Source organism: Labrus bergylta, chromosome 5 (assembly GCF_963930695.1).
Source record: "Labrus bergylta chromosome 5, fLabBer1.1, whole genome shotgun sequence".
NCBI lineage: Eukaryota > Metazoa > Chordata > Actinopteri > Labriformes > Labridae > Labrus > Labrus bergylta.
The window spans coordinates 11,003,294-11,023,888 of NC_089199.1; the positions used below are offsets into that span (position 1 = coordinate 11,003,294).

Below are 20,595 nucleotides of genomic sequence, written 5' to 3' on the forward strand. Positions count from 1 at the left end.
TTTGTAGTTTAATATTTCTAAATATGTGTATTTAAGAGTTAAGTTGCTGTGGTAAATGACACCTAGATTTGTCACACGTTTGTGACAGTAGTTTGTGGGGACTCCCCACGCCCCCTCAGCTGTGCTCTTGCCCCAGAAGCAGCTCCCCCTTACGTGAAAAACACTCCGGATGTCGGTATTTCTGAGTCTCATCTCTCTTTTCTCTCAAGATACGCTGCTTCCTTCTACAACACAGTCTAACTAAATCAAAAAATGACTGTCCCGAGGAGTGTACAGTTATCACTGTTACAATGATGTTACCGACATAAAACAACATATTGATCTGCCTGGGTTTCTGAAACTTGCCGGGGGATGAGAGATTATTTCCAGAGATGTTGCCGAAGCTGCTCACCTCCGTTACTTGGAAACCCACAGAAAAATATCCGCGGAAAGTTTTTCTCGTCGGATGAAAGAAGTTTTGAGACAAAGCGGAGGCCACGGGGCTGTTTTCTCACCAGTTCTGGTAAGTCGCTCTGACTGACGTTTACTTTGCAGTTACAGAAGTGATTTATTCGATTAATAAAGCTTGTAGCCGGACTCAACTTTTGATAAGCCGATTGTTCCAGCGAGTCTTACTGTAAATGCAACATTTATTTATTCATTTACAGAAAGGAAAGAAAAACGGGTTTTATTGTTAACTCAAGCATGTTGAATTTAGGATGTTTTACATGGGTTTCTTACTGGGGCTCTACTCATAGTCTGCTCAGTTCCTGACATGTTTGCACAAAGTCAGATATTACATAATAGGCCTAACTAATCGAAGACGTTATGACCAACATCTTTATTGACGAAACATTGTAACTTAAACTCTACATACAAAGTAAAGGATCTTAATTTAAAAAAAAGTCTGAAATCGATTATTTAAGTAGACCTAAATGTGAAATACTGAACAAAATTGATACAATATTCTACTTTCATTATCAATAACTTATACCATTAACTCTGAGCTTCAAGAGCAGTTTACAGAATGAACTTCAGTTCTATGCTTCTATCTAACACATACCTGATTTCAATAATGTGTACTACAGAAAATAAATGTACAGAAAAAATGTAGGCTATTGTTTAAGAAATTCAATGGATACAAATTTATTAAAATTGAAATGATCTTTACCCTGAGCAGCTGTGACTAATGGACGCTTTTGATTTGATAAAGCACCATCAATATACGTAAAGGAGACATTAAGAATTAGCCTTTTGATTATTCATCTTATACAAATTTACTTATAAGTCAAGTCTACACCATCGTCCTTGTTATATTTTACAGAGACCCAACTTAAATCCAGCATTAGTAGGCAATTTGCATCAGTTGCATTAAAACAAAATCACTGAAGCAGGCAGACACTTTTAGTAGAACAAGACTCATTGGTGGACAACCATCTCCTGCAAATAAATGTGCAGACAAAGTTTGAGGGGGGTTGATGGTTTGAGACAAATACACAGACAAAAACACAGCAAACAAAATAGAAACAATGACAGTTATAATATTAGCAATAACAATCTTTATGGAACTATTGAATGCTTTACTTGTACGGCACAGTAGTACTTTTAAATATTGCTCCATGTACTTGTGCTTATCAACCTATCAGTGATGATGGAGGAAGTGGCGCTCTGAGTGACAAAATGTCTTGGGAGGAGTTTATCGAGCTCCGTGACCTGAGGACGGGCAGAGAGCAGATAGAGCTGACCGGCTCACGTTCACCATGCTCGCCTCCTCGCCTGGAGAGAACCAACGCCCTTAGGATCAGCCCGGGGAAGGTCCCGGACCTGCTGAGCCGGGTCGGCATCATCAGAGTCCTGAGCAGCTCCCAGGACCCCCAGATCCCAGAGGAGAAGGGAGAGGGCCATAACTTCCAGCCCTGCAGCCACGCTCAGCCCACATGGTGCGACCTGTGTGGAGACTTCATCTGGGGCCTGTACAAGCAGAGCCTGCGGTGTGTCAGTGAGTCAGTCTATGTAGGATGTGCGTGTGTGTGTGTGTGATTGCCTTTAAGCATGCAAGATCAGAAATAATGCGAGATGGAGACTCAGAGGAAATTTGGTTAAATATTCTGCCACAAAAGGTGCAGCCAGTACCCAGCATTAATCATAGCTTTTAATACTTTGTTTACAGAAACTTTCTCCATCTCCTATTCTAGCAGATATCAACGAGTTACATTTCAGAGAGGTTCACTATTCAGACTATACTATTTATACCAATAAGGAATGTGATTTTGAGTGTTTTTGAAGAAACAGTCTCTTACATGTATGCTGCTGAGTGAGCGGTTTCTGCGGTTTGGTCATATAGGTGTTCAGCTTGTATGCGCTATGTGCTAGAGACTTATTTTGGCGGTGCAATCACCCTGAACTTCCTTTTCATCAGCTGAAACCCACTGACAATTAAATGTGGTTTGTTTAAAGCATTTAGTGTGCAGGAAAAAGTACCATCTTAACAGGAAGCTAACTAACTATAAAACCACAATCAGCTGACAATAAAGAAAATAAGACAAATGACCATCAGAAGGAACTGAATCAAAAACCAGTCTACATTTGACACATGCTTGTTTCTATCTTACTTTTGTTTTAGTCACCGCTGCACTAAACATGTGTAGCTCTCTGTGTTATCAAGTCAACTGTTTGCCTTTTACTAATGTATTCATGTATATTGTGACAAAAGCAGGATAACTGAGAGTAACTGCAGTGACTGAACTGCCAGAGGAGGACATCACACTGTTATAATTGCACTCTAATACAAATGTTTTTTTGCAGTATCTGTCTAAACTCAGTGACTTTCTGTTTTTCAGATTGTAGATTCACATGTCACTACCGCTGCCGTGCACTGATCCGGTTGGACTGCAGCTGGGACCGAGGCTCTGTGTCTGATCATATGTGTGTCGTGGAGCACACAATAGAAACTGACACAAATGTGGTAGGGATGTGTTTCTTTGGCTTTGTACTCTTTAGTTGTTCATAAGCAGTCTTGCTCACAATCAAACTGTTTTCTAGATTTTTTGACGAACTGGCATTTAACATTGTTTCAAATAGTTTCCATTTAAAATGAGTGATCACAGAGGGAATATGTAGCTTGTAAAGCTTCTTTCATTTGTGCTTCCTGATTGCAAATCAGGTAGCTTCTGCTGGACTCTTTTAAACAACAAAGTAGTTGTTTAATTGACAACAACAGGAACCCTTCTGCACAGCAATTAGTACACACACCCTTTACTAATCTGCAGATGTTCAACTAAGAGGGTCCTGACTCTGAAAGTGTTCACTTTTTATTTGCTTTAAGCAATCACGCAGGTCAGTACCATGCAGGCGAACATCCAGCAACATTATATTTATAGAAGGGAAGTAGAATGATTTGATAGGGAAGTTGCAGAGAAGCCTCAAACATTAGAATCAGAATTGTGTTTTATTGCAAAGTGCATTTACACATACAAGGAATCTGTCTTGGTGTAATGGTGCAAAAAACAGTTAACAAAGGAAATAAAGCAAAAATAGAAAGAAAGAAAATAATAAAATATGGAAGCAGGCAACAGGCAACACCTTATGCAAGGTCCTGTTTTCTTTATCTTATTGCTCCAGCTAACAATGTAATTCCAGAATCCTAAGGCTTGCTAATAGAGCCATTTACATTTGTAAAACATAAAAGCATGATCCAACTTAATGACAATTCAAATAGGATTTATCGTTATGTGTGTGCCTTTGAGTTTGGGTAAAATACAAATATAGTTAACATTAAACAAATGTAGACATGCATCACCCCGACATAAAAACATTTAATACACCCGGTCTACAAATGCAGACCATAGTCACCATTAATACATGACAAGGATCAGGTATAGGATTTAATATCTTTTGATATAATGGAGTCATAGAATTAAGTCCTGGCTGCTGTGAATCTCAAATCATGAACTTTGCTACTGTACATGATTTATAAAGAGGTCATTCAAGGCGAGTTGTTGTTGGAGACAGCAGTGTTTGGTCTCGTGTTAGGTGGGTTATATTCTCTCCTCTCACTATCAAGCTGCCGTTGCTTATCAAAAAGTGACAGGAATGTTAGCGAGCTGTGAGCAGAGAATAACCAGTATCAGTATGTTGTTGTGCACAGTTCTTTTACACAGCACATGTGTTGACTTGTTATAGTAACATGTGATGTTGAATAATTAGAAAAATTAGTTCCAGACGTGGAAGACTCACATGATATTCTTTCAAGTTGTGGGACAACACTTGGAGAGTCGACGTCATATGGAGGGCATGGTGGATGATGGCTTGATTTTAAGGACTTTTTTCTATATCATATGTGTTTGTATTTTTCATGTAATCTACTGCGATTGATTCTCCAGAGGTAGATAAGTTATTCATTTGCGTTAACAACCAGTCAAGTAAAGAAATGTTACAGTAAATGTTTTGGTGGTTTTAAGGAACAAACTAATGAAGCAACAGTGACAGTAATAATATTAACCATAACACAAAAACTGAAAAGAAGTACTAAAGTGTTAAGATGCTTTTAGCCTTAATATATAACACATTGTCTTTGTAGCTTCCATGGTGTTTCTACTGTATGTTCAGGCAGAGCTCAACTGAAGGTTAAAGACTGATATGCAAGTACAAGATGTGGCTCTCCTCATACTGCCATCAGTAATGTTATCACACCTGGGTGTTTGTTCCTGCTATTTATGTTAATGTTTAGTATAGCAGGACAAATTAAAGACCAAATCATGAAGTTAGTTTTAGAAAAAAAAATGATTTTGATAGTTTTCCCTTCAGAAAATGTTTTACCTTTGGTTTGATTACGTAAGGTTGGGGGTTGTCTTGATGTTTTCACATATGTGCTCCTAAAAAATGTTTAGAGGATGTGAAGAGGACTGCTCATGATACACAGAGACAATTGTGTGTCAGCCAATACTTGTCTTGAAAGCTAACAAAGTACTGCCACAAGATGTAACCAACTCCTTGGAAAAACAGGGAGGTTTTTTTTTTATGTTTTCTTCAGAGTTATTACTAAGGATAGTTAAAGGGAACAGTGTGGGTGGTTGTTCCAGATAAACAAATGAATGAGAAAATACATTGTTTTAAGTATCTAAAAATGTAGAGCAAAAAATCAAGGCCTTTCATTTCAGCTTTAAATGCGGTTCATTTTCTAGCAGAAATTATAGAGACTAGTTTTATCAGCGTACCTGATTAAAGTCTTCAGATGCCAAATTTTTCCTACAAAAGCTGTAAACCTTGGGCCGTTTATACAAAGCATGCTGAGTACAAAGAGATGCGGTTAGCGACACAATTCTCAGAAATTCTTAGAATCATGACATTTTATAAGAATCTCACCTTAAGATCCTTGTAAATATAAAGGTTATTCATAAAGTATTGTTTGCCCTTAAGAGAGCTGAGGTGAGATATGTTAGGAGTAGGGAGGAGGAATTTTAAAATGGAGAACTGAATCATAGTTGGGCTGATCAGGCAAAAAATATTTATGCTGACATTTTGAATCCATCTTGGACTTTCTTCAGTGCAAAGTGAGACATGCTTGGTGAGTCCCTCTAAATGTGGTTACCTCCACAGATGCATCTAATCACTTATTAAAGACCTCTAACATGCTGATGTATCAACATGTTAACATTATGTAGGCTGTATTCTTTTAAAAAGCATAGCCTACAGTTTACAATTAATTCAGCAGAGGTGTTCATTTCATGATGTTACACAATGTCTGGCCTTATAGATGATTGTAGGCCACCCTGTCCTTCTATGCCCATTTTCATTGAGAACACTTTCTTTTGTTTCCTCTTTTTTGGACCACACCTTCTCATTCAGAAAAAGTTGTTGGTTTTTCTTACTCAAATTGCTTGAAAATGTTCCTAAATCACTCCTAAACTCTAGACTCTTTGCTCAGGTTTTTTAAGCTCAGTGGAGCGCTCTGTTTGTGAATACAGGCCCTGGTAGAGAAATACAAGCACTAAAAGTTGGGATTTTTTTGGCCTCTAGGCACTTAACTTCCACCTTTTCCTGTCTTCCGATAAGTTAAGAAACAGCATGATTACCTCAAATTTACTTGGAATTAGGCCTATTCATGTTTTTGATACCCATTAACCAGGCATATCAGCTTTCTTGGGCCATATAGGCCTACAACATGGTGCCATCAATAGTGGGGTATTTTAATTTTAAGTTACTACTTTAAAGGAATCTGTATAAGGAAATTGGCCTTTCCTGACTTCCAAAGCTTAACTGCCTTGAAGTTAAATGTAGGCCTATTTAGGCTACAGCTTAGGCCTACTATTTGAGAATGAAACTGTGATTTATGGCCATGTGGTGTGAGCAGACTGTCGTATTAGATATTCCGTGAAGAAGCAGCAGCAGAGAGGGAGGGGAGGGGAGGCGGCAGAAAGAGAGAAGAGAGAAGAGAGGGGCTTTCGGCATGTCCCCTTGGCCCCTGGGTGTCCAATCACGAGCGGCCCCGGTGGTTTTGTGTATTTTCCAAACTCTCAGTCAACGGCCCTGGGTGGAGCCTCGGTCGGCGGGGGGAAGGAAGCGAGACATGAAGGGCGGGGGCCCGAATACATCCTGTTTCCCACAGACAGAGTTTGTGTAGAGGTAACGTGGCCGGTTGATTTAGTTGGCAGAAAGTTAGCAGGATTTTGTCGGCTAAATAGTTATCTGAGCGCTTTTGAGATATTTCGTCGTGTGGGAGATTATTACGACGTCAAGGTTATCCCGGAGCTGATAATTCACTTCCTTATCCCAGGCTATTGCTGAACGACGTATTGTTAAAAAAGAGTGGTCTATTTCGCACAACTTTTAAGTCATTTTAGCTTAGTTTTCGATAGTTAACTCGAGGGTTTCGGTCACAACCAGCAGTCAGCATGTCTAACGCGACCAGCAGCTCGGACAAGTCCCCCTCTTTCGAGATGACGTGGGGCAGCTCCACCAGCAGCGGCTACTGCAGCGAGGAGGACGCCGACTCCGAGTTTGAGCAGTACTTCACCGCCCGGACATCTTTCTTCCCCAAAACCACGAAAGCTCACGTTAATGTTAATGTTAATGTTAATGTTAACGAAAAGAAGGTGAGAAGAAGAGTTTAAGAAACTAAAGCATTTAAAAATACAAGGAAACCCTAAATCAGTTCCTCAATTTAAAAAAAAAAAAAAAAAAAGGGGAAGTAAGACCTGATAGAAGGGCGATGGTTGGTTCCTCCTAACGTTGTTTGTTACTTCTGCTCACTTTATTACAGTTTTTATATATTCTTTTTAATCAACACATTTAGGGGTCTTATGCTAAATTGTGTTGCAGCTGTAATCTTGTTGTGTTTCACTCAAGGGCACCCTAGCAGAGAAGATGCTGTCCAACTTTATTTGCAGGCAAAGGGTGGAGCTCTGGTTCTTCCAGTTTTTAGCAAACTTATTGGAATGAAATGCATATCAGCACTTGGAAAAAGTAAGGTTTCACCATGACAGCACTGGCCTGAACACATAAATAGGCTACATATTTTTTTTTTTTAATTGTAACAAGCTGAGACCCACAGCTGAACTCTTGCTGAGAACAACCAGAAAGTCATGTTTTGTGATGCAAACCAGCTTCTCAAGTTTCTAGCTATACACCCACTAGGTTTCCCCAGTGTCTCAGTCACAGTTGACTCATGAATTGTTTTGTATTTGTTCAGTTTCTGTCCCATTTGTCACTCCACACCCACTCATGTATCATCTTTCTTATTGGGAAACAGATTACAGATTAATCACCTGAAACACATTTGACATTATTCGTTTGCCTCTGTGCAGAAGCTGTTTTTTGATGTTGCTAATCCTTGCATTGTGTTTCCTCAATGACACTCCTTTAGGTGGACAAGTAGAGACACAGTTGTTGCATATGTTACAGTTTTGGAAAGCTCCGCCTGGCCCTCATATTGATTTATTGACTTGTTAACAGCAATATAGTAACTTTACAGTCTCCCAATTTGCCTGAGGATTTCTACTATTGATCTTGTTCTGCTTGACTAGGCCATTACCCAGCTAACAACTTTGGCTTGGGTTTTATTGGTAAAAAAAAAAAAAAGAGAACATTTACATAAATGGAAGCATGTTATTGTAAGATTATTTCTTCTACCTGTATGTAAAAGTGCCCTTTGATTTTCATAAGTATTAGCACAAATATTGGCAATTTTTCCAGTTCTTTCAGGGCTCTCTGACTGATATTTAGATTATATTACTCAGGAGAATCACAGATCCTATCTTTTATCAATCCTATTTTATCAAATTAGCTGTATTACAGTGAAAAGCATAAACTTTGGTTGAAGTTCCTCTTTGCACAGGAAATGCCAACTGGTCAGTAGACCCAGGAAATACCCTAATTGAGCTAACGGTTGTGCAGAGGCTAGAAGCCAAATCTGAATGACTGAAACATGACTGGGAGAGTGTGGTCGATGAGGCAGCTGACTTCACAGGATGTGCCTGTAAAACAAGGGAGGACATTGTCTCTTGCCACTTGTGGGAGCCTGAGGGGGGGAGTCTATTTTTACATGAATACCAAGTTAAGGAATGCACAGCAGAACCATTGGTTGCAGGCATTACAAACAGCTGTAAGTGCACATGCACTATCCCTCCTCCCTCTCTTTACCCCTCCTTCACGGGGGATCAGAGCAGTCAAACAGGATTGGGCAGCGCTGACATCATCGTTTTTTGCCTGTGCTACGTTGGCCGGAAGTTGCGAGTCTGATGCAACTGGTGCTCACTGTTTGAGATGAGAACATTACAGAAATTGGATAAACTTTACTTTTACAAATACAAGGATGATTTTTTTTTTTAAATCTTTAATTTAGCATCATTGTCTGAAAAATACATATTTTTAAATATATAATTTGGATCACATAGCTGTTGCTTAAACATGCACACTTCTTAGCTAGTTCAACTCAAAAAGAGATTTTGAGTGGTTGGTACAGAAGCAGCATATTGTGATGGATTTTTACTTTGATATTAAAGTCTTTAATGAATATGATCTTAACTTACTGACAAGGCTCATCAAAACCTCTGTCAGTTTTTGTGGTTGGTACATAAATGAGTTTTTTATTGGTCTGTAATTATAAAATAATTAAACATTGTCAGTCTTGTATACCAAGGCAGTCTTCGGTCTCCTCTCACTGGTTGTCTGCACTGATGCATTGTGGGTGTTGAGTGGGGGTTTCTCTGGTTAGTGTTGTGGTTTGCAGGGGAGCACTGACACCTGTTGGTCTAATACTGTAACTCCTCTCTGTCTCTTCCAGGATGAACAAATTGAATGGGGAAAGCAGGAGTTGACGCCTGCAGATATTCAGCAGAAGGTGAAGGACTACAACACCCAAATCAACAGCAATCTGTTCATGAACATGGTGAGTGGTTTACATCAGATCCTTTTATTTTCATTTGTAGATGTTTATTCCTTCAGTTTGACCTTTTTTTTAATTTTTTTAATTATTTTTTATTTATTTCTCTCGCAGAACAAGGATGGCTCATACACTGGCTTCATTAAAGTGCAGTTCAAGCTTGCACGACCTGTGTCAGTACCTCCTCCAAAGAAAGGAGGTCAGGATGTGGGAGGGAGGAGGGCTAGCGGAGTGAAGCGCCGCACTTCCTTCTACCTGCCAAAGGATGCATCCAAACACCTGCACATTAGCTCTCGCACTTCTTCTCGCGAGGTCATCGAAGCTTTGTTGAAAAAGTTTACCGTGGTGGACAATCCTGGAAAGTTTGCTCTGTTTGAACGCAGCGAGCGTCATGAGCAAGGTATTACTTACTTTTGTTTGATATTGAATTTGTGTAGTGTTTTAATTCTCTGGTTAAATAATCAGAAAGCCTTCCCTGATTTTACTTGGAACTTCAGTTTTTAATATTCCTTTTATTTACCATTCGTTTAATTTTCTGAAACTTGTCCACTGCATATTTTATTTAGTGTTTTCATTTGTCTCATTTAGTTTATGTACGCAAGTTGTCTGATGATGAACGCCCTCTCCGCCTGCGTCTGGGTGCTGGACCCAATGAGAAAATCCTCAGTTTTGTTCTGAAAGAAAATGAAACTGGAGAGGTCAACGTGAGTGACACTAACCTGAGATGAAAAGATCCACACAATGTTTTTCAATCACATAAAAATATTATACTGTAAACTACAAGTGCTATTTTCTCTCCTTACAGTGGCATGCTTTCTCCATGCCGGAGTTAAAGAACTTCATGCGCATCCTGCAACGTGAGGAGGAGGAACACGTGAAGCAGATAGTGCAGCGGTACGCTCTGGCCCGCATTAAGATGAAGGAGGCTCTGGCTGGCTCGACCCCCGGCTGAGACAACTCTGAGATGGGGGTTCAAATGTGCACCTATTGGCTGGAAAATCACATGACGATGACCAGTCAGCGCTGCATCTAAAGATCCCGAGGAACAAAACTCAAAACACCTCTTCGGTGAACGAGAGAGTGAGACAGGGCGCGAGACAATGAGAGAGAGAGAGCTAGCACGTGTGCGTGTGAGATAATGCGAGAGAAGTGCCTTACACCTGGAGCGTCTGATGTGCCTGAGAGAATGAGTTGAGAGGAGTGAAGAGAGGCAGATGAGACTGTGGTTGTATTCAGTAATATCTTTTTGTTACTGGGTACCAATCTGATTATCCGGTTTACCTCAGCGTTTTCTTTTTAGTTTTCCAAAAAGAAAAAAGTATCCAATCATGACATTACTGCCAAATTTTAGATGAAGTCAATCTGTTTTTTAAAACCCACCATGACAACCTTATATTACCATCAATCCTGTTGGAGTTAAATACATTTTTTGTCGCTGAAGGGTATTAGGATTTTATTTTGACCCAGCCTCAAAAATCTGCCACATCCTCTTCGACACCCCCGATGGGTGCAACTCTTTTTTTTTTTTGTCAAGTTGTGAGCTTGACTGATGAATGGACATTTGTATGAGACTATGAATGTCAGAGAGAAGTGTCAAAGTCACTCTGGTTGACTGGAATTTTGAATGAATCTAAGTATACATGTCTTTCAGTAGAAACTCATTCCTTTATATCTGTGTTTTATTCTGTCCCTTAAAAGAAAGAAAATGTTCTACTTCTTGTTTGTCTTTTCACTTTGAATGTATGCGTCTATGCACAAACTTAAATGTTGTAGCAGCCTTAAAGATGTTGTCACATTTGTGCAATGTTTCCAGTAAAGTTTCCAATGTATCTCAATGTTTTGTGTTTTTTTCCCATAACTTAGCCGACATGAACAATGTGCAATATAATGAAGGGCGTAAACCATATAACTCGTCACTTCTCATAGCAATACACAAAACTCAAGCGATTCAAATATCAGAGCTTCATTTATATGTATAAATAAAATTACTTATGTTTAAATAAAATGATCCTTACATCTTTAGGATGTGTACTACACTGTTTATATGTGTAAATAAAATGATCCTTACATCTTTAGGATGTGTACTACACTGTTTATATGTTTAAATAAAATTACTTATCCTTACATCTTTAGGATGTGTACTACACTGTTTATGTGTAAATAAAATGATCCTTACATCTTTAGGATGTGTACTACACTGTTTATATGTGTAAATAAAATTACTTATCCTTACATCTTTAGGATGTGTACTACACTGTTTATATGTGTAAATAAAATTACTTATCCTTACATCTTTAGGATGTGTACTACACTGTTTATACGTTTAAATAAAATTACTTATCCTTACATCTTTAGGATGTCTACCACACTGTTTATATGTTTAAATAAAATGATCCTTACATCTTTAGGATGTGTACTACACTGTTTATATGTTTAAATAAAATGATCCTTACATCTTTAGGATGTGTACTACACTGTTTATACGTTTAAATAAAATGATCCTTACATCTTTAGGATGTGTACTACACTGTTTATACGTTTAAATAAAATGATCCTTACATCTTTAGGATGTGTACTACATTGTTTATATGTTTAAATAAAATTACTTATCCTTACATCTTTAGGATGTGTACTACACTGTTTATACGTTTAAATAAAATTACTTATCCTTACATCTTTAGGATGTGTACTACACTGTTTATATGTGTAAATAAAATTACTTATCCTTACATCTTTAGGATGTGTACTACACTGTTTATACGTTTAAATAAAATGATCCTTACATCTTTAGGATGTGTACTACACTGTTTATATGTTTAAATAAAATTACTTATCCTTACATCTTTAGGATGTGTACTACACTGTTTATACGTTTAAATAAAATTACTTATCCTTACATCTTTAGGATGTGTACTACACTGTTTATATGTGTAAATAAAATTACTTATCCTTACATCTTTAGGATGTGTACTACACTGTTTATATGTGTAAATAAAATTACTTATCCTTACATCTTTAGGATGTGTACTACACTGTTTATACGTTTAAATAAAATGATCCTTACATCTTTAGGATGTGTACTACACTGTTTATACGTTTAAATAAAATGATCCTTACATCTTTAGGATGTGTACTACACTGTTTATACGTTTAAATAAAATGATCCTTACATCTTTAGGATGTGTACTACACTGTTTATACGTTTAAATAAAATGATCCTTACATCTTTAGGATGTGTACTACACTGTTTATATGTTTAAATAAAATGATCCTTACATCTTTAGGATGTGTACTACACTGTTTATACGTTTAAATAAAATGATCCTTACATCTTTAGGATGTGTACTACATTGTTTATATGTTTAAATAAAATTACTTATCCTTACATCTTTAGGATGTGTACTACACTGTTTATACGTTTAAATAAAATTACTTATCCTTACATCTTTAGGATGTGTACTACACTGTTTATATGTGTAAATAAAATTACTTATCCTTACATCTTTAGGATGTGTACTACACTGTTTATACGTTTAAATAAAATGATCCTTACATCTTTAGGATGTGTACTACACTGTTTATATGTTTAAATAAAATTACTTATCCTTACATCTTTAGGATGTGTACTACACTGTTTATACGTTTAAATAAAATTACTTATCCTTACATCTTTAGGATGTGTACTACACTGTTTATATGTGTAAATAAAATTACTTATCCTTACATCTTTAGGATGTGTACTACACTGTTTATACGTTTAAATAAAATGATCCTTACATCTTTAGGATGTGTACTACACTGTTTATACGTTTAAATAAAATGATCCTTACATCTTTAGGATGTGTACTACACTGTTTATACGTTTAAATAAAATGATCCTTACATCTTTAGGATGTGTACTACACTGTTTATATGTGTAAATAAAATGATCCTTACATCTTTAGGATGTGTACTACACTGTTTATACGTTTAAATAAAATTACTTATCCTTACATCTTTAGGATGTGTACTACACTGTTTATATGTTTAAATAAAATTACTTATCCTTACATCTTTAGGATGTGTACTACACTGTTTATACGTGTAAATAAAATGATCCTTACATCTTTAGGATGTGTACTACACTGTTTATACGTTTAAATAAAATGATCCTTACATCTTTAGGATGTGTACTACACTGTTTATATGTGTAAATAAAATTATCCTTACATCTTTAGGATGTGTATTACATTGTTTATATGTGTAAATAAAATGATCCTTACATCTTTAGGATGTGTACTACACTGTTTATACGTTTAAATAAAATTACTTATCCTTACATCTTTAGGATGTGTACTACACTGTTTATATGTTTAAATAAAATTACTTATCCTTACATCTTTAGGATGTGTACTACACTGTTTATACGTGTAAATAAAATGATCCTTACATCTTTAGGATGTGTACTACACTGTTTATACGTTTAAATAAAATGATCCTTACATCTTTAGGATGTGTACTACACTGTTTATATGTGTAAATAAAATTATCCTTACATCTTTAGGATGTGTATTACACTGTTTATATGTGTAAATAAAATGATCCTTACATCTTTAGGATGTGTACTACACTGTTTATACGTTTAAATAAAATTACTTATCCTTACATCTTTAGGATGTGTACTACACTGTTTATATGTTTAAATAAAATTACTTATCCTTACATCTTTAGGATGTCTACCACACTGTTTATATGTTTAAATAAAATGATCCTTACTACTTTAGGATGTGTACTACACTGTTTATATGTATAAATTAAATGATCCTTATATCTTTAGGATGTGTACTACACTGTTTATATGTTTAAATAAAATTACTTATCCTTACATCTTTAGGATGTCTACCACACTGTTTATATGTTTAAATAAAATGATCCTTACTACTTTAGGATGTGTACTACACTGTTTATATGTATAAATTAAATGATCCTTATATCTTTAGGATGTGTACTACACTGTTTATATGTTTAAATAAAATTACTTATCCTTACATCTTTAGGATGTCTACCACACTGTTTATATGTGTAAATAAAATGATCCTTACTACTTTAGGATGTGTACTACACTGTTTATATGTATAAATTAAATGATCCTTATATCTTTAGGATGTGTACTACACTGTTTATAAAATGATCCTTACATCTTTAGGATGTGTACTACACTGTTTATAAAATGATCCTTACATCTTTAGGATGTGTACTACACTGTTTATAAAATGATCCTTACATCTTTAGGATGTGTACTACACTGTTTCCTTTAAGTGACTGGTCGCCGTCTGTCAGTCACATCAGCTGATCCGCTCAAAGACCAAAACAGCAAATGGTAGCCCAACGTAGCTGGTGTGGTTAAAGTTATGTCAGGACGTGACCATATGATCGTTTGTGAAAAGGTAGGATATTAACCAGAAGTGCGTTTGCTAGGATCATTCCAATTCGTGTAGGGTGAAGATAATCCCGTGTTTACTTGTCGACAAAGCTCTGCTTCGTCAAGCTAGCTGCTCATCATTTAGCCTCCACAGCTAACCTGCGTCAGCGGCGGAAGCTAACAGGCTAACACTTAACCCACCTAAATATGCAGGTACCTTTAGAGAGGTATTACTAGAAACCTGTGCAGAACTCCAGGTGGGTTCTGATGTGAAACAGTCGGTATGTGCTGTATTGTGTTTCTAAGTTAATGTTACCAATGTTGCTGCTGGATAACCTTTATTGTATGGCCTTTTATTTTAGCTTCCCGTAAAGTAAACAGTATAATTTTAAGTTACAATTTCAATTTGATAGCCTTTAGTACATTAAATGTCATTTTAGTGAGTTGTTTTTCTTTATCATTTGCGGTACTTGCATCGATAGGCATCAGTTCTTCTGTTAGCATCGTTGATTAGCTGCATCTCAGAAGCATAAATACATCTTTATTAGAGTAATACTGCTACTGATGACATTGACAATACCATGAATCTGTACTTATCATATCTCTAATTACACTATGTATAGTATGCAAAGAAGTTAAACAAGCACTCTCAACTTTACACAACCAGCAGGCAGAGAAAGTTTGATTGTGAATTTGTCCTTTTATTATGCACCTTTGTCTTTTCAGATCCTGGCTTTGGAGAGGAATTGAGAGCATCTGGGAGCAAACCTGGTGGACAGTTTCAACTGTGAACTAACTATGCCTTATCTCTGAGGATGGGAGGAAGTGGATCCAAAGCCAAAGGAGTCTGGCCTTTCTCAGGCAGTGGAGCTGGAGGGGATTCACCTAGTGATGGAAATGAGCAGTCTGTGGCCCGTCTCAAAGGTTCCAGAAATGCAACACCGTTTGTTTTTACCAGAAGGAGGTAAATAATACATCCAAAGATAGAAAAGGTTGGGCTCACCTAAATCTGGTTTCTTACCTTTTCCTAGTAAAGCTAGTTTCTATGGATTGATTATGGCTTTGAGACATCTGTGTTTGAAATTTTAGGTATCCAAGTGTGAAAAAAACGAATAGCCATATACAAAGGGGCCATTTATGCCTCCATGTAGCTAAAAGTAGAGACATGCACTAAATGCGGGCAGAGGGAAATAGACAAATAAAGAGAAAAACTGAAATGAGCGAAAGTGTGAGGCTGGATGGTATTGGGGACCACTGAGGTTAATCCATCAAACAAAAATAGCTTCCCAACCCCAAGGCCATTAGAGTGCCCCAAACAAAATATCACTTGTTATTTTTAGCAGATCTGTGTTTCTAGAGAGTATAGAGGTAACTAGAAACAGACTTTATAAGAATTACTTTTCGATGAAAATTAGGTCCCAACAAAAAGCTTTTCTCAGTTGTATACATTGATCTCACATTGGATTAAGAGAACATCAATTCAAATGAGTCTTTAGCTTCAAACAGCTAACAGCTTCAAAATAATTTTGAAGGTATTTGACCTGTTTCAGGAAGAAAAACATGTCTCTTTCTTTCCCTTTGATTTTCCTGAACACGTCGTCTTGCACACAGTTATTTAGGATAAATTGGTATAATCTCCCCCAAAAAGAACATCACACTTCATTACTTTCTGGCAGATATCCTCATAAGGGAATAGATGGTCTTAAGCTCACTATTCTCAGTTTGGATGTGATGGCAGAGGAGAAGAAACAGAAGAGGAGGAAAGCTAAAAATTTAGTTTGATGATTGATGAAGAAAGCTAAATAAAAGAGAGGGTGTCACCAACTAAGACTCCGGAAAAAGAATAAATCACTGACTAGCATTTACTTGAAGACACAAAAGTAAATTGATGTCTGAAACTGTGGTAGCACTTAGTTTAAAATATACCTATTCTTTCGTCATGTTGCTTTGAATTCAATAACTTTCTTCCTCCAAAGCAGGGCAAATTAGATAAACAGATAAAACATGCAGCTCAGGTAAACACATCCAAAATCATTTAGTAAGAAGTTTGAATTATGAAAACATTTATAGCTCTTTGTTAGAGCTTTAAGTGCTACAAGCTTAGTGCATCATACAGTGGTAGGAATCTCAAAACCTCTGCAAATTAAACTTGTACCATTATGGGTTAGTGAGAATATATATAATAATACTTGTTTACAAAGCATTGTATTAAATTTGATCTGGTGCCCTTTCTCTAGACATGCAGTTTTAGACTGATGCTTGCTCTGTTTGCAGCTCTTTGTACTATGACGAGGATGGCGACCTCGCCCATGAATTCTATGAAGAGACGGTGGTAACAAAAAATGGCAGAAAAAAGTCCAAGTTGAAGAGGATCCAGAAAAATCTGATCCCACAGGTAAACATTTGCCACATTGCAAATTTTGGTTGAAGGATATTTGGAATGATTTTTCAGTCTGAATTTTGTTTGTTTTATTTTTCAGGGCATTGTGAAGCTGGACCACCCCTGTATTCATGTAGATTTCCCCATTGTGCTCTGTGAGGTGTGAAAAGTAGCACAGGACTTCTAAATTATAAAGTGCAGCCACAGGTCCACATCTCAAAGGAAAGTCTTGTTCTGGTCTACATGCATCGCAGTCAAGACTAGGACCATGGCTATGAGAGAAGATGGATAATTCAAACTGGCATATTAAACTGATATATTGAATGAAATGTTTTACATTTGAATTCAACTGTGGTCAGAGGATGCCCTGGTCACAAAAACCCTAATTTGATATTCACAATCCTAGTGATGGTACAGGTGGTGTTTCCACTACCCAGCTGATATGTATGCAGTCAGTAGAGAAACTGTATTTCTCTTGTAAGTCTTTTGCAGGGAAAAACATCCTTGATGTGAAAAGGCTTTAATGGTATATGCCTTCTGTGAGACATAGAGTGAAACTATATGTGCCCTCGTATGTGTACATGTGTGCACTTGTGGTTTGTTTAAGTGAGTGTGTGAGAAGGATTGAAGATGTACTCACAGGGTAGAATTATGAAGGATTGTGAAATGTATTGTATATATGGTCATGTTCTGTATTGTCACGTCTGAGTCTGTCTCAGTTACCGAAGCTCAGACCTGCACTAGTGAACATAATGCACTGTAAATAATTTCAGACTTCTTAGTTGGAAATACTTGAATAAATGGTAACTGAGCTGAATACCTTGAGTCAAGACACTCTCTTATTATGTTGCTTATGGCTGCTTATTACCAGTGAGGCATGTCCTGGAAAAAGAACCCTCTTTGAGGGCTTTTTATGGAGACCTTTATTGGAGAGACAGGATAGATAGAGTCAGAAAACGGGATAAGAAAGAGTTGGAAATGACAAGCGGTGAAGGAGCCACAGGTCGGATTTGAACCTGGGCCACCCACTTCAAGGACTACAGCCTCTGTACATGGTGCGCACAAACTAGGCCACTGGCGCCCCAAGCTCTATATACTAATAATGGCAATACTCAATAATAAACTATTGTGCCACCCCACTTAGGATGTCAATTGATAGCATAGTTCATATATGAAGAAACATTTTCCCATGAGTAAATTTTAAATTCAACACTAATTCATTTGTGTTTTTGTTTTATTTTTTTGTCTTTAGCTAGCTGATAACAGTTGCTTCATATTGAATTCAAAGACAATATTGTGTTTCATCTTTTGACTTATGATATTAAATATATTTCTCAAAATGCTCAACTATTCCTCAAAAATGTTTGCGCGCTGTTTAGAGAGAATCTTGGTTATCTACTAAAAGCTGCATGTGTCCACTGCAGTACACTGATTTGAGTTTACTAAAAGGGAATGGACAAGTTGTGACTGAATCAAGTGGTCACTTCCATTGCAGCTGAGAGCATAATAAGGTTGCCCTTATTGCCTTTCTTGGAGTTCTGTCTACATTGCTGAATTGTAAGCCTGCTGTTTGCGACACAGATTTTATTTAATTTTTTTCTAGTTATTTCTCTACTCATTTCTCAATTGCCATCATCTGATCATCATAAATCTGATCATCTATCATCATAAATCAGGTACAACGCATCTTTTCTCTTCTGAGACTAATGTCATTTTGTACACTGTCCCTGATTCAAATAAACTAAACTGGGTCAAGATGAAGATCTTCTGCAGGCATTATATTGAAATTAAAATAATTAACAGTTCCATTAAATGTAAGGCAAGGAAATGTGTTAATGGACTTGTCTATATTTAAAAAAAAAAAAAAAAAAAAGTTTCCTTTTACTCTAATGATAACCCTTTGCTGTTAGACTTGACAAAAAGGCTGAAGATATGATTAAATGGTGAACTCAAATCATATCCCGTTAAGCCTTCTGCTCCCAGCTGGCGCATTATCAAACTGTAATGGCAATGTACACATCTTTTTTTGAAAAATCCCCTCTATAAATGGGAAGGGCTTCCTTTGCAGGCATTCTCTGGTGTCTGTAATTGTGTGGAATGTGGTCGGGAGTGTTTCTGGGCCAGAGGTCAGTCACTTTGATGTTCTTCCTCTCCACTGCTCTTTGATGTTTTCAGAACAGTCCAGCCTGCGTTATAAGAATGAACTCTCTCTTGTACAGCCATAAAAATGTATGAACTCAATGCGTTTGACACTGCTGTTCTGATCTGTACAATATGTTCTGTGATGTATGCAATGTGTTTTAAGAGAGAGAAGCTGTCCATGTGACCGCAGCTCAGAGAGGTAGTCATTATAAATTATCAGCAGCCCTTAAAACACTAAAACATGCTTTGACTTAAACACAAAACAGAAGTAGCCTTCATTGATTTCTCAGGATCCCCTGATTCATCTAAATGTACTGTTATGTTAGGATTATGTTACTTTTTGTATAGTGTGATTATAGTAAAAGAAAATAATCATGCTTAGTAGATATGTGTCGCATTATAATAATCATAATTTTCCAGAATTATATTATTATATGATTTCAAACTGCTGTGAAATCTGTGTACCAGTAGGCTAAGCAGTTTTGACCCTAATTATATTACATAATATTTTGACCCCAAAATTCACAAAGACAGTTTTCTATCTAGGTCAAACTTGTTGGGAAACTCAAATATTTTGCTGATATATTCTACATTTGCTATTATATTAACTGAGAGTTTACCAACACTATTATTTTATAATTTTGTAACTGGTCAGGAGCTGAAAAGGCAATTCATTTTACCAAGGTCACAATAGAAGGTGTTTGATTTATTTGATAACCCATTAACTACCTTAAACAATTATTAATAGGAGCATTTCTTGGCTACAACTGCAATTTAATAGTGTTACATTGCCCGTTAAGTTGTGCTTAAATTGTATAGAAACAGCTAGCTAGTTAATGGTAATGGTGGCTATGAATTTGACCATAGCTAGGTAAAGATAATATTAGCCTTCAATTTAAAATTAGCAAGGTAATGGTAATCTAAGCCAGGAATTTAATGTTAGCTAGCTAATAGGTATGATGAATGTAAAGGCAGCTAGGATTTTAATGTTAGCTATTGGTAGTTTAAGCTAGAAATGTAAAGCAAGCAAGGAATTTATTGTTAACCAGCCAGTGAGCTTAATGTTAGCTTAGGACATTATAATAATTACCGAATGGTATTGTTAGCTGGTACAGTGTTATTAGATGTTTGCTTTTGGTTTAAAGGTAGCCTAACATTTGCTTTCATTTTTTTTATCAGTGCGTAAGGGGTGAAATAACAAAGGTTTGTCAGATTCCCCAGGTTTATATGACTTGTAAAACTGGAAAAGGCTGAAAATATAAAAAAAACCTAAACTTGAGCATAAGGTCAGAGGGCAATCGTGTCTAAATT

At 36.7% G+C, this 20,595-nt stretch overlaps 2 protein-coding genes across 4 annotated transcripts; both read left to right on the top strand.

Annotated features, from left to right (window-relative positions):
* The first annotated feature begins 167 nt into the window (after window positions 1–167).
* LOC109980631 (ras association domain-containing protein 1) lies at window positions 168–11,190 on the top strand. 2 transcript variants are annotated; one of them, XM_020629079.3, is made up of 7 exons: window positions 168–502; window positions 1,626–1,978; window positions 2,820–2,944; window positions 9,263–9,367; window positions 9,476–9,761; window positions 9,950–10,065; window positions 10,167–11,190. In XM_020629079.3, the coding sequence occupies exons 2-7, from the start codon at window positions 1,660–1,662 to the stop codon at window positions 10,311–10,313; spliced, it is 1,098 nt and encodes a 365-aa protein (XP_020484735.1). In that variant the 5' UTR covers window positions 168–502; window positions 1,626–1,659; the 3' UTR covers window positions 10,314–11,190. The 2 variants fall into 2 exon arrangements, with proteins under 2 accessions (XP_020484735.1, XP_020484736.1); XM_020629080.3 differs by lacking the exons at window positions 168–502; window positions 1,626–1,978; window positions 2,820–2,944 and adding an exon at window positions 6,533–7,073.
* A 3,457-nt stretch (window positions 11,191–14,647) lies between these two features.
* tusc2a (tumor suppressor 2, mitochondrial calcium regulator a) lies at window positions 14,648–17,959 on the top strand. 2 transcript variants are annotated; one of them, XM_020629008.3, is made up of 4 exons: window positions 14,648–14,787; window positions 15,489–15,726; window positions 17,037–17,157; window positions 17,243–17,959. In XM_020629008.3, exons 2-4 carry the CDS (start codon window positions 15,578–15,580, stop codon window positions 17,306–17,308), a joined length of 336 nt encoding a protein of 111 aa, XP_020484664.1. In that variant the 5' UTR covers window positions 14,648–14,787; window positions 15,489–15,577; the 3' UTR covers window positions 17,309–17,959. The 2 variants fall into 2 exon arrangements, with proteins under 2 accessions (XP_020484664.1, XP_065810825.1); XM_065954753.1 differs by lacking the exon at window positions 14,648–14,787 and adding an exon at window positions 14,820–15,019.
* Window positions 17,960–20,595: the final 2,636 nt, after the last annotated feature.

Bases quoted from the DNA above. Each gene is read 5' to 3' on its own strand.
- tusc2a (XM_020629008.3), top strand. From the start codon at position 15,578: ATGGGAGGAAGTGGATCCAAAGCCAAAGGAGTCTGGCCTTTCTCAGGC. The intron at 15,727-17,036 runs GTAAATAATACA...CTCTGTTTGCAG, and splicing joins TTTGTTTTTACCAGAAGGAG to CTCTTTGTACTATGACGAGG. The intron at 17,158-17,242 runs GTAAACATTTGC...TTTATTTTTCAG, and splicing joins AGAAAAATCTGATCCCACAG to GGCATTGTGAAGCTGGACCA.
- LOC109980631 (XM_020629079.3), top strand. From the start codon at position 1,660: ATGTCTTGGGAGGAGTTTATCGAGCTCCGTGACCTGAGGACGGGCAGA. The intron at 9,762-9,949 runs GTATTACTTACT...TGTCTCATTTAG, and splicing joins CAGCGAGCGTCATGAGCAAG to TTTATGTACGCAAGTTGTCT. The intron at 10,066-10,166 runs GTGAGTGACACT...CTCTCCTTACAG, and splicing joins ATGAAACTGGAGAGGTCAAC to TGGCATGCTTTCTCCATGCC.